Source organism: Lucilia cuprina, chromosome 4 (genome assembly GCF_022045245.1).
Source record: "Lucilia cuprina isolate Lc7/37 chromosome 4, ASM2204524v1, whole genome shotgun sequence".
Taxonomy (NCBI): Eukaryota; Metazoa; Arthropoda; class Insecta; order Diptera; family Calliphoridae; genus Lucilia; species Lucilia cuprina.
Genome location: NC_060952.1, coordinates 18,113,957 through 18,126,413, shown reverse-complemented (window position 1 = coordinate 18,126,413; position 12,457 = coordinate 18,113,957). Strand labels below are relative to the sequence as shown.

Here is a 12,457-nt window from a genome sequence, read left to right as displayed (position 1 = left end):
CGCGAACATTTATGTACAACAACGACAAAATCTGTGTTTGTGAATAAAAAATTGTATTGAGGGCAATGTCGTATGTGTATGTATGCAAAAAAAAAAACACAAATAAAATAAGAAGAAAACACAATAACGAATGCTGTGGAATGAAAGAATAAATAGATGTACAGAGAAATAACGAAGAAAAAACACACGTAATAAATTGAGAAAAATTTGTTAATGATACGACCAACACGGGCTTAGACGAACTTAAAAATACCCTTAACTTAGTATTTGAGTTGCTTGTTTCTTAGAGCCTCCCTAAAATATGCTTTAAATATTAAAATATAAACAAATAACTGTAGTAGGTTATAATATATAAGAGGTATAACAGTTTTGAAGGTTACAGATTTTCTTGTTTTTTTTGTAAAGTTTGTTTATTTTAAATGAGGTTTGGTGGTGGTGGTTAATCCTTAAAATAGATGTTGCAAACAATTGGTTAAACTTTAGTTACTTTCATGTAGCGCCTTGCTGGAGGCTAAAAAACTAACAATTTAATGGATTTTTATTTCTTCTACGTTGAAAGCTGCTGCTTGTTAAATTTTTCATATAAAAAATCAAGATGAATCACGCGATTTTTTTTCGTTACTTACTTAATAATAACGTAAGTAATAAAAAAAGGATAACGTAAGCAGAATAATAATATTAAATTTTACTACATAAAAAATATAGCAAAATACTTACAAAAGTGTTTGCTTAATGATAACTTTGCGTTTAATAATAATTTTCACAAAAACTTATTTTTTTCGCTATGCTTCTAAATCAATATTTTTCAATTATTTTTTTTTTTTTTTTTCTTAAATAAGAAATTTAAAAACTGAAATGTATAGGTATATTTTTACAATTATTCATATACTTTTAACTTAAATAATATATTAGTTGTTTTTTTATTCAACTTTTTTTATTGCACTTTTTTATTCTTATAGCCTGATTTTATTTCCTTTTTAAAATTTTTTCCACTTTTATTTCATCCTACATATTATTCATTAACACTGTATGTTCAAAAATTCATGCCAAGTTGCCAAATACCGTTTTTTTTTTTGTTTATTACTACTTTGAATTTTCCGTTAGTCTGTAACATCTACGTTGAGTATTAAAATCCGACTGAGTTTTATTTCCCCAAAATAAACGTCTAATAAAAGTAAAGGAAAAAAAAAACGATATAAGTTTCTCATTTTTATTAAGTAGATGTGGACTGGGGTTCTAAACATAAAAATTTGCGGTAAAAATGCTGCTTGCTAACTCTCATTGGGACAAAGTGTGCACATGGTATGTTTCGCTGCACTGCGCATGGGTCGTTTACATGTGATACTTTTTTCCTTCTATTTATTTAGTTTATTTTTTACGGTTGTTTATGAAAGGAATAAAGAAACCAATAACCAAAAAAATTTACAGGGTGTACATGCTTGAGTTTTTGTTGTTTTTTTTTTTAAGAGAAGAAATTAGGTCATCAGGATGCGGTATGTATGGGTTGCCATACATTATAGGGTTCTAGGGTTTGCCATTCATTGTAGTTTCAAAAGTGATGTAGTTTTCAAAGTGATGTTATTATATCGACTTTTATCCAAAAAATGGTCGATTTAACAACTTTTTTTTAACAAAATAAGCGACTTTTTCCTAGAACATAATCGCCTCAAAGTAATGCACCCCCAATATGTTTAAACTATTAAAATTTTTAATCCGATTTAAAAAAAAAACTTTATTACTCGACTAGTTAAATCCAAATTTCTCAAAACCAAACACCTATTATTAGATTAGGATTAATTTGATTATTCCAATCTCAATCTATGTTTTTCATTGATAAACCATCATCACAGTTAATTAAATATATAATTAGTTCGATTTATAAACTAAACAAAACATTCATGTTTGCATATTTCGTATATTTTTATTAGACATTTCTAATTTGATTACGTATTTTTGTTTCTAAATTTAACTCACAAAAACACTTTGCCATTTAAAATCAAATATCCAAATAATTTGATTTGTTTGTTTGTTTTGCTTGTTTTCTTCCTTGTTTTTGATTTCGACTTATAATTAAATAATATTATTAATAAGCAGACATGCCATGTGTAACGTCACTAGTTTTTGTTTATTGCCAAAAAACAAAAACACACATTTGTTTTTATATTTATTAATATTTACAACAACAAAACACACACGCAAAGAATAGAAGAAATTGCATTAAAATACTGTATTTATATTTACCATTAGAAAACGTACAAGAAAAAAGAAACAAAACCTAACAAATTACACAAGCATAAAAGAAATTGCTTTCTTTTTACAATAAAATAATTATTTTTACTACAAAATTTTATTAAACTCTCGCACAAATTTAAGTTTAAATAAAAACTTTATTTTAAAATAGTTTCAAAGAGTTTTTTTTTGAAAAATGCACTTGAATGTAAATTTTTATAAACAAAACGAATTGGTGACTGATTGGCTGAACAAAATAAAACTGTTAAATTTCTGTTATAATTATTTACACCAGCGAATGGCAACACTGCTCATTGTAAGATAAACTAGGCAGCACTTTTTTGTATCATATGTTTATGATTTGATATGGCAATACAGCAGCTGAATGATATTTTTGTATTGTAGCGTTATTTCTTAAATTGTTTAATCTTTTACACAAAAAATACCGTTTATTTATATTTTAATAACTTTTGAATTAAAGAATTTGTGCGTTTTAGTTATTTGACATGTTTTTTATTTAATTTAATAAAAATTGTATTTAAATGTTTGCTAAGGTTCAAAGGCAATTTCATATAAAATTAAAATTTATCAACGTTAGGAGTTAACGTGTAAAATTTTTAACGTCGATTAAAGTACTACCAATTTAACTATAAAAATACAAATAACAATGTCTTTATGTCAAATAATAAAAAAACAAATAATAGCTTGTTAATATGTACTGAATACTCAAGAAAATTCTCTCAGTACTAGTAAAAATTAATAAATATACTTTAAGCCTACAATAAGTTGTTTTTTTAACAAATTTTGTCTAATATTACTGCAAATTATTTTTTTATTACCAAATATACAAACAACTAAAAAAATCATTTCTTTTTAAACATTTTAAATAAAAAGTACAAGTTTATGTTAATCTTTAATATAGTTGGCAAATCAATATACCCTTATTTAGGTATTACTTTTAGGGCATCACTTTCTACAACAAGAAGTTAGTTGCAATATACTCGCTGTTTTCCTTGCTTTTAAAATTAAAACAACAACGAATTGTATACATATCAGAAAAAAAATATCTGGCAAAAAAACCCGCGCTAAATAAAAAGTTGTAGTAAAAGCAGTGTATTTAAATTAAGAAAATTGGTGTTATATTAATACAATTTAAAAGAAACCTGTGTCTACAATAAAGCTTATATAATTGTGAAAAAAATTATAAGAATCTTTTATAATTAAATTAACTATTGCAGCAATTTTTCCTTTATTTCTTTAGGCATATTTTCTTCAAAAAATATTTTTTTATTTTACACTTGCGGCATACGTTGTTTTTGTTTTCCAACAACAAGTGTTCAATATAGCTGACTCTGTCTAACACATCACTTTCAGTTTATTTTGAGTAGTTTTCGTTTGTTTTTGCCGATTTGACATTTTGCAAGTAAAACATATAAAGACAACAACATAAAAAACACAAAATATAGAAGTGTTAAAATATTGTTTTTGTGTCAGTGAAAAACAAGAAAAAAATAAATGTAAGCAAAAACAAAGCTAGAGGTAATGCTTTCAATAAAATAAAAAAAGTGCAAAATATAAAATAAAAACAATTAATTATTAATAAAACTTTATAAAAACAATTTAAAAGTTAAATAAACATTGTGGATTATCTCCATGTACATAAGTCTGCAAAAACCTGCCTTAACAACTTGGAAACGTGTGTCGAATTTGGTGAATTTACTTTGGAATAAATTATATTTTCCAGCTGTAGCATCGCCTTCACTATTGGCTCTTACCTATTCGCCAAATTCTTTAACAACTGCTTCTTCGAGCAGTAACAACACTGCCTCAACTCCAGCTACTTCAAAAGACAATTTTACCTACTCATCAGAGGAATCACAAGGGGTAAGTAAAAAGGGGGGTTATTAGAAAACACTTTACGATATAGGTATCATCTATTTGAGTTTTTGTTATCAATAATTATTATTTTGCGCATTTTCTACTTTCTTTTGTTTTTGGTGTTCAGGTGCTGACACTTCTATGATGGGAACAATTATAATTTGTTTTTGTTCATACATATATGTTACTCGCATTAACCTCGCTTAGATAATGGTTAATGTCATTAATATAAACATCAGTATAAACTTAAAATGTTTTAATCAATAATTGTGTTTATGAGATTCAGCTCCATTCTAATTAATAGTCTTCGTTGAAGGGTATCTTTTAGTCACGATTGACCAACTAAACTTTTTCCATTTGAAAATACTATTTTATATCTGTATGTGCCATTTTATATTTTTTTGGGGTCATTGTTTTGTTTATGATTTGTTTTGTTTGATGACGAAATGCTATTGAGTTTATTTTCTTAATTATATTATTTTTACGTTTATTGACCAGATTTATTTAACATTAATGGAGAATTATTATTTGCATATTTATTTTTGGCGCATTTTTTTACTGAATCATGTGCGTAAAGTTTTAAATAAACAAGATGAAAAACAGAAATTTAGAAATAGAGTTAAAAAATTCACTATGTTGGAACATGTTAAGCCATTATAACGTTTTAAAATTTAAATACATACATTTGCTGATCAAACATTTAAATGATGTACATATGTACATTTGTTTAACTTTAATAAAAAATAAGGAAATCTTTTCTATATTAAAAATGATAAAGTAGTTTTAAATACATAGGTATTAAATACATCAGCAGGTTATCCTTTTCTGAAATCCGTTCTGACTGTTGAATGTTCAAAAAAGTACCCATACTAAATAGTAGAGTATTCAAACGATTAATCGTCGTTCGGTTAATCGTTTAATTTTTGACGATTAATCGTTCGAATAAATGAAAATTGTCAGATTTCAAATAACGAATAAAGCGAATAATTTCTATCAATTAATCGATTAAGAAAAACTCACTATTTAGCAGTAAAATTACTATGTATTTTCTACAAAATTTAATATTTTTATAATAAATTTTCTTCTTTTCTTAATAAATTTTCTATAATAAAGAACATTTATATGATGAAAAGAAATCATGGAAATAAATATATCGCTTTTATTTTACAACCAGTTTTTTGGGAACATTGTTATGTTCTTAAGTATTTCTAATAAGTTTTCAGCAACAGTTATAGTTGAACTAGTGTTCAATGGAACGTATGAATTCTAGAACTTGTTGAAAATCTTAAAAACAATAGTGTCTTTATATAAAAAAGCATTTCACATAAACAGGAATAATTTCTAGTATTTGATAAAAAACTAAACAAAGAATTAAAGTGAAAGAAGTGAAAATAATATTTTTGTTTATAAACCATGCAAAAGTTATTTTCAAACATGAAAAAATCTGTTCGTACAGGAAACTGTGGACCATTAGTATTTACTTTGTGTACTCAGTTTTTCATAATCAGCTCTTATGCTCCTGTAAAATGACTTTAAAGTTTAAAAGAAATACAATTCCAAAAGATGGAATACCAAATTTATATTAAAAAGTTGGTATTAATATTAATTTCAAATGAAGTTGAATTCGTCTGCTTTGAAATAATATAATTTATTTCAAATCATCAAGATCATCAAGAAAGAATTAGAAATCTTAAAGAAAATTTGTCACAAAAAAGTAGTTAAAAGTTTTTGAGTCGAAAATAAAACCTTTTTAAATTTAATTTGTTTTTCGTTTTTTCTCTAAGAGAGAAAGATAAATAAAATAGATAGAATGTACAGATTCCCAGCTTTCATTTGATACCAATATGAGCATTATAAAATATATATAAATATTTTAAATATTCGTTTGTAGTCCTTTAAACTTTGAAATCCTTATATGCTTATAATCTTTTCCATGTGTTAATGCTTTATTTAAAATTGTTACAGGGTGTATATGAAGAAAATAATAGTTAAAAGCATTAATAACATCTAGTTTCCTTTTATTTGAATAATCGAATAATTTTTAATTATTCGATTATTAACTGGCTAACGTATAACCTCAAAAAATTATTTGTCGAATAAATCGAATAAGACAAAAACCCGAATAATTGAATACTCTACTAAATAGGTACTAAACTGATATAAATGTTTTTAAGTAATGTCATTTTAGGAATACTTATTTCATTTAAAATCCTGAAATAAGATTTCGGAGTTGACAAAACATAAACTTAAAAATTTTCAAAACTATGAAAAAAATTATGAAAAAAGTGAAACATGACAAGGTTAATTCATTAAAAGATTATTTATAATGTATTTGAATTTGTTTATCTTATAAAAACTAAGCATTAGTCTTATTATGTCACCATAAATAATAAGATAAAATTGCATTTCTTAAAAAAGTATAGCTATATCAAAAATTATTAAAGTATTTAGTGAAAACGTTAAAAAAGTAAATATTAGAAAAAGAAAAAATTTATGTATTTTAAATATTTAGACCACTTGGTATCTATCATATCACTTGAGAATGAATTATCAGATGGAAAGTTAAAAAATAAAACCTGATACATATAAATTTGTGTTAAGATTTTTATTCAAATTTAAACTATAACATTAAAAACCAAAATATAAATAACAGTATGATTTTTAGAAGTTTGGGGACTTGGGTCAATTATAGGCTAATTCCGAATTTTTATTGTTACATAGAATCTTAAATTTAACTTAATACTTTGATTTAAAAACGATTTTAAAATGATATTTTTTAAAAGTAATTTTGTCAATTTTTAATATCAATCAAACTGCAACAATAGAAAATATTTAGGGCTAATTTTCTGTTTCCGGAATAGGAAGACAGACATGTTTATAACGTAGGAATAGAGATTTATAATATAAACTACATAATTACATGATTGAGTATTCTAAAAGGAATTAAAAGGATTATTTTCACATTTAAAATATAATATATGGGAACTTTTTCAGTTTAAATTAGAAGATCTTTTATGGAACGATTTATTGTCAGAAAAAACTCTACCAATAAATAATTTGACGGCAAATCGTACTTATTATGTACGATTATTTTTTATCTCGATATCAAGAAAAATTTATTAATTTGCAGAAAAAATCTAGATTTTATCTTACACTGAAAATAATCCATGCTCAACTTTACGAAAAAAATTCGTAACTTCTATTTTCGTAATATATAAGAAAATTTCGTGTATAATACGAAATATTGTTTAATCAACCCCTTTTCTATTTTTACGAAAGAACGAAAACCTTTCGTAATATATTTTTCTTTAATTTTAGCCAAATTAAATATAATGATATTAATTAAATTATAATTAAATAAAACTACAACATTTTTATAAAATTTAAGAATAAGTAAAATATTATTCGCGAATTATTATCTTAAAAAAAAAAATTAAAAATTCGTGTGGAGAATAATTTTGAACTAAATTAGAAAATTATTTTAAAATGAACAAATATATTTGAATAAATTAATATTTGGTACTTTTTTTCTTTTATGTATTCTTTTTCAATTTATGTAAATTAATTTTTCAGAGATTATTTTGCATTATACTAAAATATTTCGTACTATTTCGTATATATTACGAAAGAATTTCGTGGTGCGAAACAACGAACGATTCGTACAATATACGAAATTTTTCGTATATATTAGGCATGAATTTTTTTCAGTGTATTGTTTTTTTAATCATTCCTTTCTATCTGGCAACTTTTTTATTTATTATCGACTACACCCTGTTTAAAATATTGAATGTACTGTAAACAAACGCTAGAAGTCGCCAGCAGTTAAAATGTCACAAAGTATAGTTCAGTGTTGCCACTCATAATTTATGAGTAATTTAATGAACCAAAGTTCAAACAAAAAACTACCAAAATATGTTCCTTAGGTTTCTTTTGGAATATTGCTTTTGTTTAGAGTTCGTTTATCTTTAAAAATATGTAATATCATACATTGATTTGTTTTAAAGAATCAATGGTTTTCTTTAAAGTAATTAAAAAAAATTTCCATCAAAAAGTATTTATGATATTAATACACCCCTAACATTTGTATACATCCAAAAAGATTAAGTTATATGAATTTTATGATTCCGTTGATAATGTAGTACACCTACCTAATTATATCTGCATTCATGAATCTGGCTTTCTGGATGAAAATAATTTTTGAGGTTTGAGTTTTGTGTTTTAGTCTGTTAGACCTGTGGTTATGCATTCGATACCCACCTGAATCACTGGCACAGGGTATACAGAGACGTCACAAGCAAATAGCTATTTCCGTCTCTTTCGCACAAAACGATTTCAATGATTTTTTTAGCTGTATTTTATATACCTCTTCTCACCAAACAATTTCAAAATCAAACTAAAGCTGATTTTAGACTTTTTCAAATGTCAAAAGTGACATCTCTGTATACTTTGTGTCACTGGTTAAGGCCCGAAAGAAGCCTAGGTGTTTTTCTTCGGATTTGTTGTATATACATCCTCCATTTAAATTATCTAGTCGGCTTACAGTCAATTTTAAGCAGCCGTCTACATTTTAAGTGTCAGCCGACGCCGCCATTATTTTCTGTCGGCGCAGAGTTCTGTTTGACAAGCACAAAAATTCCAACAAGGAAAATTTGTGTGAAAATTTACAAAAATAAGTTTTTCTAAATAATTTTATTAAAATTTAACCTTAGAATTGGAAAGCCCAAAATAAACACTATTAAAAATATAAAAAGTTAATAAACCAAAACTAAAATTACTTTAGTTTTCCCAAAAAAAAACTTTGCACAATTAAGAAAAACAAGTGTAGAATACAAAAAAATCAATTTTTTTGCTCAGACTTCCATTTGTTGGCTGCTGGTTTTTCGTTGTAGTCGTCTCGTCCGTCTGCTAAAAAAGTGTGTTTTTTTGCAAGAAACGAGTTTTGTTTTCTTAATACAAAATAAAAAAACTATTAGTTTCTATTGGTGTTTTTTGTTTTGTTGGTGTTGACCTTTTTCATTCCAAACACAAAAAGAAAATTGCACAAATTTATTTAAACTAAAAAGGTAATAATTAATGCGTATTAATTTTAACTTAATTTCTATAAAAAACAATATTGCTATTGAAGAAGAAGAATTGGCAAATTAGTAAGAGTAGTAAGAGGACACGGGAGTGGGAATTGTATTATTTCTTACACACATGCCACATGCAATTATTACTTATAATCAAATAATTGCTTTTATTTTTCTATATATTTATACAATATTTATTTATATTTATTAATTAATCATGTTATTACAAATTATTCATAATATTAATTAGGTATTAATGATCATGAGGTTCATTTTTAGTTTTAGCCCCCAAAAATTAATGTATATATTAATGTAGAAATTATTAATGTTTTGTTCGTACCACATAGAATACATATGTACATACACATTTACCTGCAACATATTTATGATTTTGAATTTTTACAGATGCCCCGTACACGAAGACGTCATCATTCTAGGGACCGTTCATCTGGTGGAATGCGTGATAAACGTAGGCGTGTGGATTCGGAAGAAAATTCACCCATAGCTTCTGAAGTTACTTCACCGTAAGTGTGGTTTGTTGGATAACGTACTTTTGTTATTTACCTATGTACTTAATTTGATTATTGTTGTAAATTTACTTATTTGTCAAACTTTTTCTCTTTAGGCCACGCTATAAAAATACTCGTTCGGATGCTAAACGTCGTCGTCATGAATCGGATGCCAGTTCCAGAGTTTCGAAGGAATCAACGTGAGTAATATTTACAATTTTTTATTATTTCATTTAAGTGTTATTTTGTATTTTATGTCGTTTTTACTAAATGTCTTGTTAAAAGTTTAGAAATTACAAAAAATTCTACTATATAACTTCGACAAAAGTAGAAATCAAAATTTCTTTAAGAAGAATTTTGTAAACTTTTGAAAATGGTAAACTGGGCCATTAAATTATGCTTTTAACATTTCAATTGCATATACATATGTAACTTATATACATACATATATACAAATTTTGTCAGCGTATTTAAACATTCCTTGTTGAATTTCTCAATGTGGAATATTTGGCATATGGACCAAACCAATAAATAATTGCTGACAATGTATTATTGTTTGGGTACTTATCACTATACTATCGAGGAAATAATACAACTGCTTTACAATAATTGCAAGAACATTGATGTTTTTTTAAACACTACTAATTTAAAAAAAAAAAATCATTCCAATTTCGACTGGTTTTTCATGTTTAAAAACATCATAATTCGATGTGTTTTGTTATGAAACAGAATGATGTCAAAATAAAAAATTTAAATAACAAAAATCTTATGCATGCTATAAGGTAATATATATTTATTTGGCAAATAACGAAAAACATTTTTATATTAACTTACATTCATTTAAACTAAAGTAATAATTAATTGGCTGTGAACATGTAAATAATAATTACCATAATGCAATAAACAAATATACATTTTTAAAAATATAAACATACATATAAAAAGAAAACCTTTGTTATACAAACAAACACGTTAACATTCAAATATAATGCAAACAAATAAATGCATGTATGTATTTGGCACAGCCTGGAGTTTAGTTAACAATCTCACAAAATCGATTAAACCTGGGCTTGACACACATCTGCTTAAAATAAAACAAATATAATTTTGAACTCTTTTTTGTTCACTTATTAATTCATAAGAAATCAATTTATTATTTAAAGCCTTTTTTGGGAGAAAATGATTTAAATTTCTTTTTTTTTTATAATAATAAACTTCCTTGTCTGCCATATTTGGTTCGAAAAAAAAGCGGAACGAGAAAAGAAAACTTTTTAAAAGCTATATATTAACGGTATTTGCCTGATTTTTGACACTTGAATAATTTACAGTGTAGGATGTTTCACTTGTAACGATGATGATGATACATATTCAGAATAAGTTTCACTGCGACTTTTGTGGGAGGTTTTATTTTAGGATTTAAAAAGTTTCTCTTATCAAAATTGTCTTTTTAACAAAATATATTGTTAATTTGGCATAAACAAATCGTTAATTTGATAAGGATAAGCCATAATTATAAATTTTATTGTGGATTTTGTAATTTAAATTAAAATATATTAATTGAAATAAGATTTTTAATGAAATAAGATGTTATGAATAAATTGTATTCCAACATTATTTATAAATTGTAAATGTATACAACATCTTTCTATAACTAAAAAAAAAATTATCCTAAAATTCAATAATAAATCTATTATAACTCGTATATGAATAAGAACTATTTCAAAAAGAATTTACACACAATTTTCTATCCAAAACTTACCTTAGGTTTAACTAATTATATTTGTTAAATTTGAAAATTTTATTTCGATAAAAATTGGTTTTGATAGAAAAGTATTTGATAAATTTTTAAAGCTTTCCATAAAAATTTGCATTAGGTCTACAGGTTCATTTTCACACTATGTATTTAAAAACATTAGAAGGAAATTTTTCATTAGAAAAGTAGCTTGTAAAGCTCTTCGTGGAATCTTTTACATAGTCTTTTCAGATTCTGTACTATAGGATTGTTGCATAAAATATGTCGCACTGTTTTTAACTAATCTTTGCCTTCAACTACATACAAATTTTCTGCATTCTAGATTGAGCAGTGATCGCTCATTACTGCTACTAATCTCATAATTCTCTACCTGTCCTTCGACCATTTTGTCTTAAAAACTCTCCAATCCATCCATATCACACAACCTAACTAATGCTTCTATGGTTCTTCTATAACTAGAATATAACGTCTGATATTTTAAAGTTCTATTAGCAGCCTGATCGTCAAGATATGTAAAAATCTGAAAGTCAATATTTTTAAGGAAATCTATATGACAATTTTATGTCGTTATCAGCTACATAAACTACGGCTCTCCTGGCGGACACTATCTTGGTTTAATCAGTAAAGACTGCACACCCTTCAAACAGTACTTTGAATCTAATGCACCCTACAGTCCCTACCAATAAACAAATGATCAAAAATCTAGTATTTCCGTAAGTTCTTATTAAACTTACCTCTGTTTAGTCAGTTTGGTTTCGGCATTTCTCAATAGGTAGCAGATTTAGAATAATATCTAATACCATTTAAAGTGTACTGTCCCTGGGATTAGTTGTGCAGTAGCTATAGAATTTATAGCAACCATAAGTAATCGTTCCCACGACAATCGGTTCTGTACCGGAACGACTCTGAGTTCAACGAACAACGACCACGGATTGTCAACCCAGCCACAACGACTTTACACGTGTCGCTGCTACAGCAATCGCCCTTGGCCGTTGGCCGATTATTTCGGGTCATTCCTG

General features: G+C 26.0%; 2 protein-coding genes across 3 annotated transcripts in view; one reads left to right on the top strand and one right to left on the bottom strand.

Annotated features, from left to right (window-relative positions):
- The window catches only part of LOC111676115 (flocculation protein FLO11), a 78,004-nt gene extending 75,744 nt beyond the window's left edge, over positions 1-2,260 (bottom strand). Inside the window, exon 1 of one of the 2 annotated variants that reach the window (XM_046950186.1) lies at positions 2,242-2,260. The gene's annotated coding sequence lies outside the window, so the exon portion shown is untranslated. Of the gene's footprint in view, positions 1-717; positions 874-2,241 lie in introns of those variants that run through there. The other variant, XM_023437009.2, reaches the window with a different exon arrangement.
- A 1,499-nt stretch (positions 2,261-3,759) lies between these two features.
- Positions 3,760-12,457, top strand: part of LOC111676109 (serine/threonine-protein kinase Doa) — a 146,816-nt gene continuing 138,118 nt past the window's right edge. Inside the window, exons 1-3 of the mRNA XM_023437002.2 lie at positions 3,760-4,113; positions 9,582-9,700; positions 9,802-9,885. Of these exons, the coding sequence (XP_023292770.2) occupies positions 3,883-4,113; positions 9,582-9,700; positions 9,802-9,885 (434 nt within the window). The 5' untranslated portion in view covers positions 3,760-3,882. The remainder of the gene's footprint in view (positions 4,114-9,581; positions 9,701-9,801; positions 9,886-12,457) is intronic.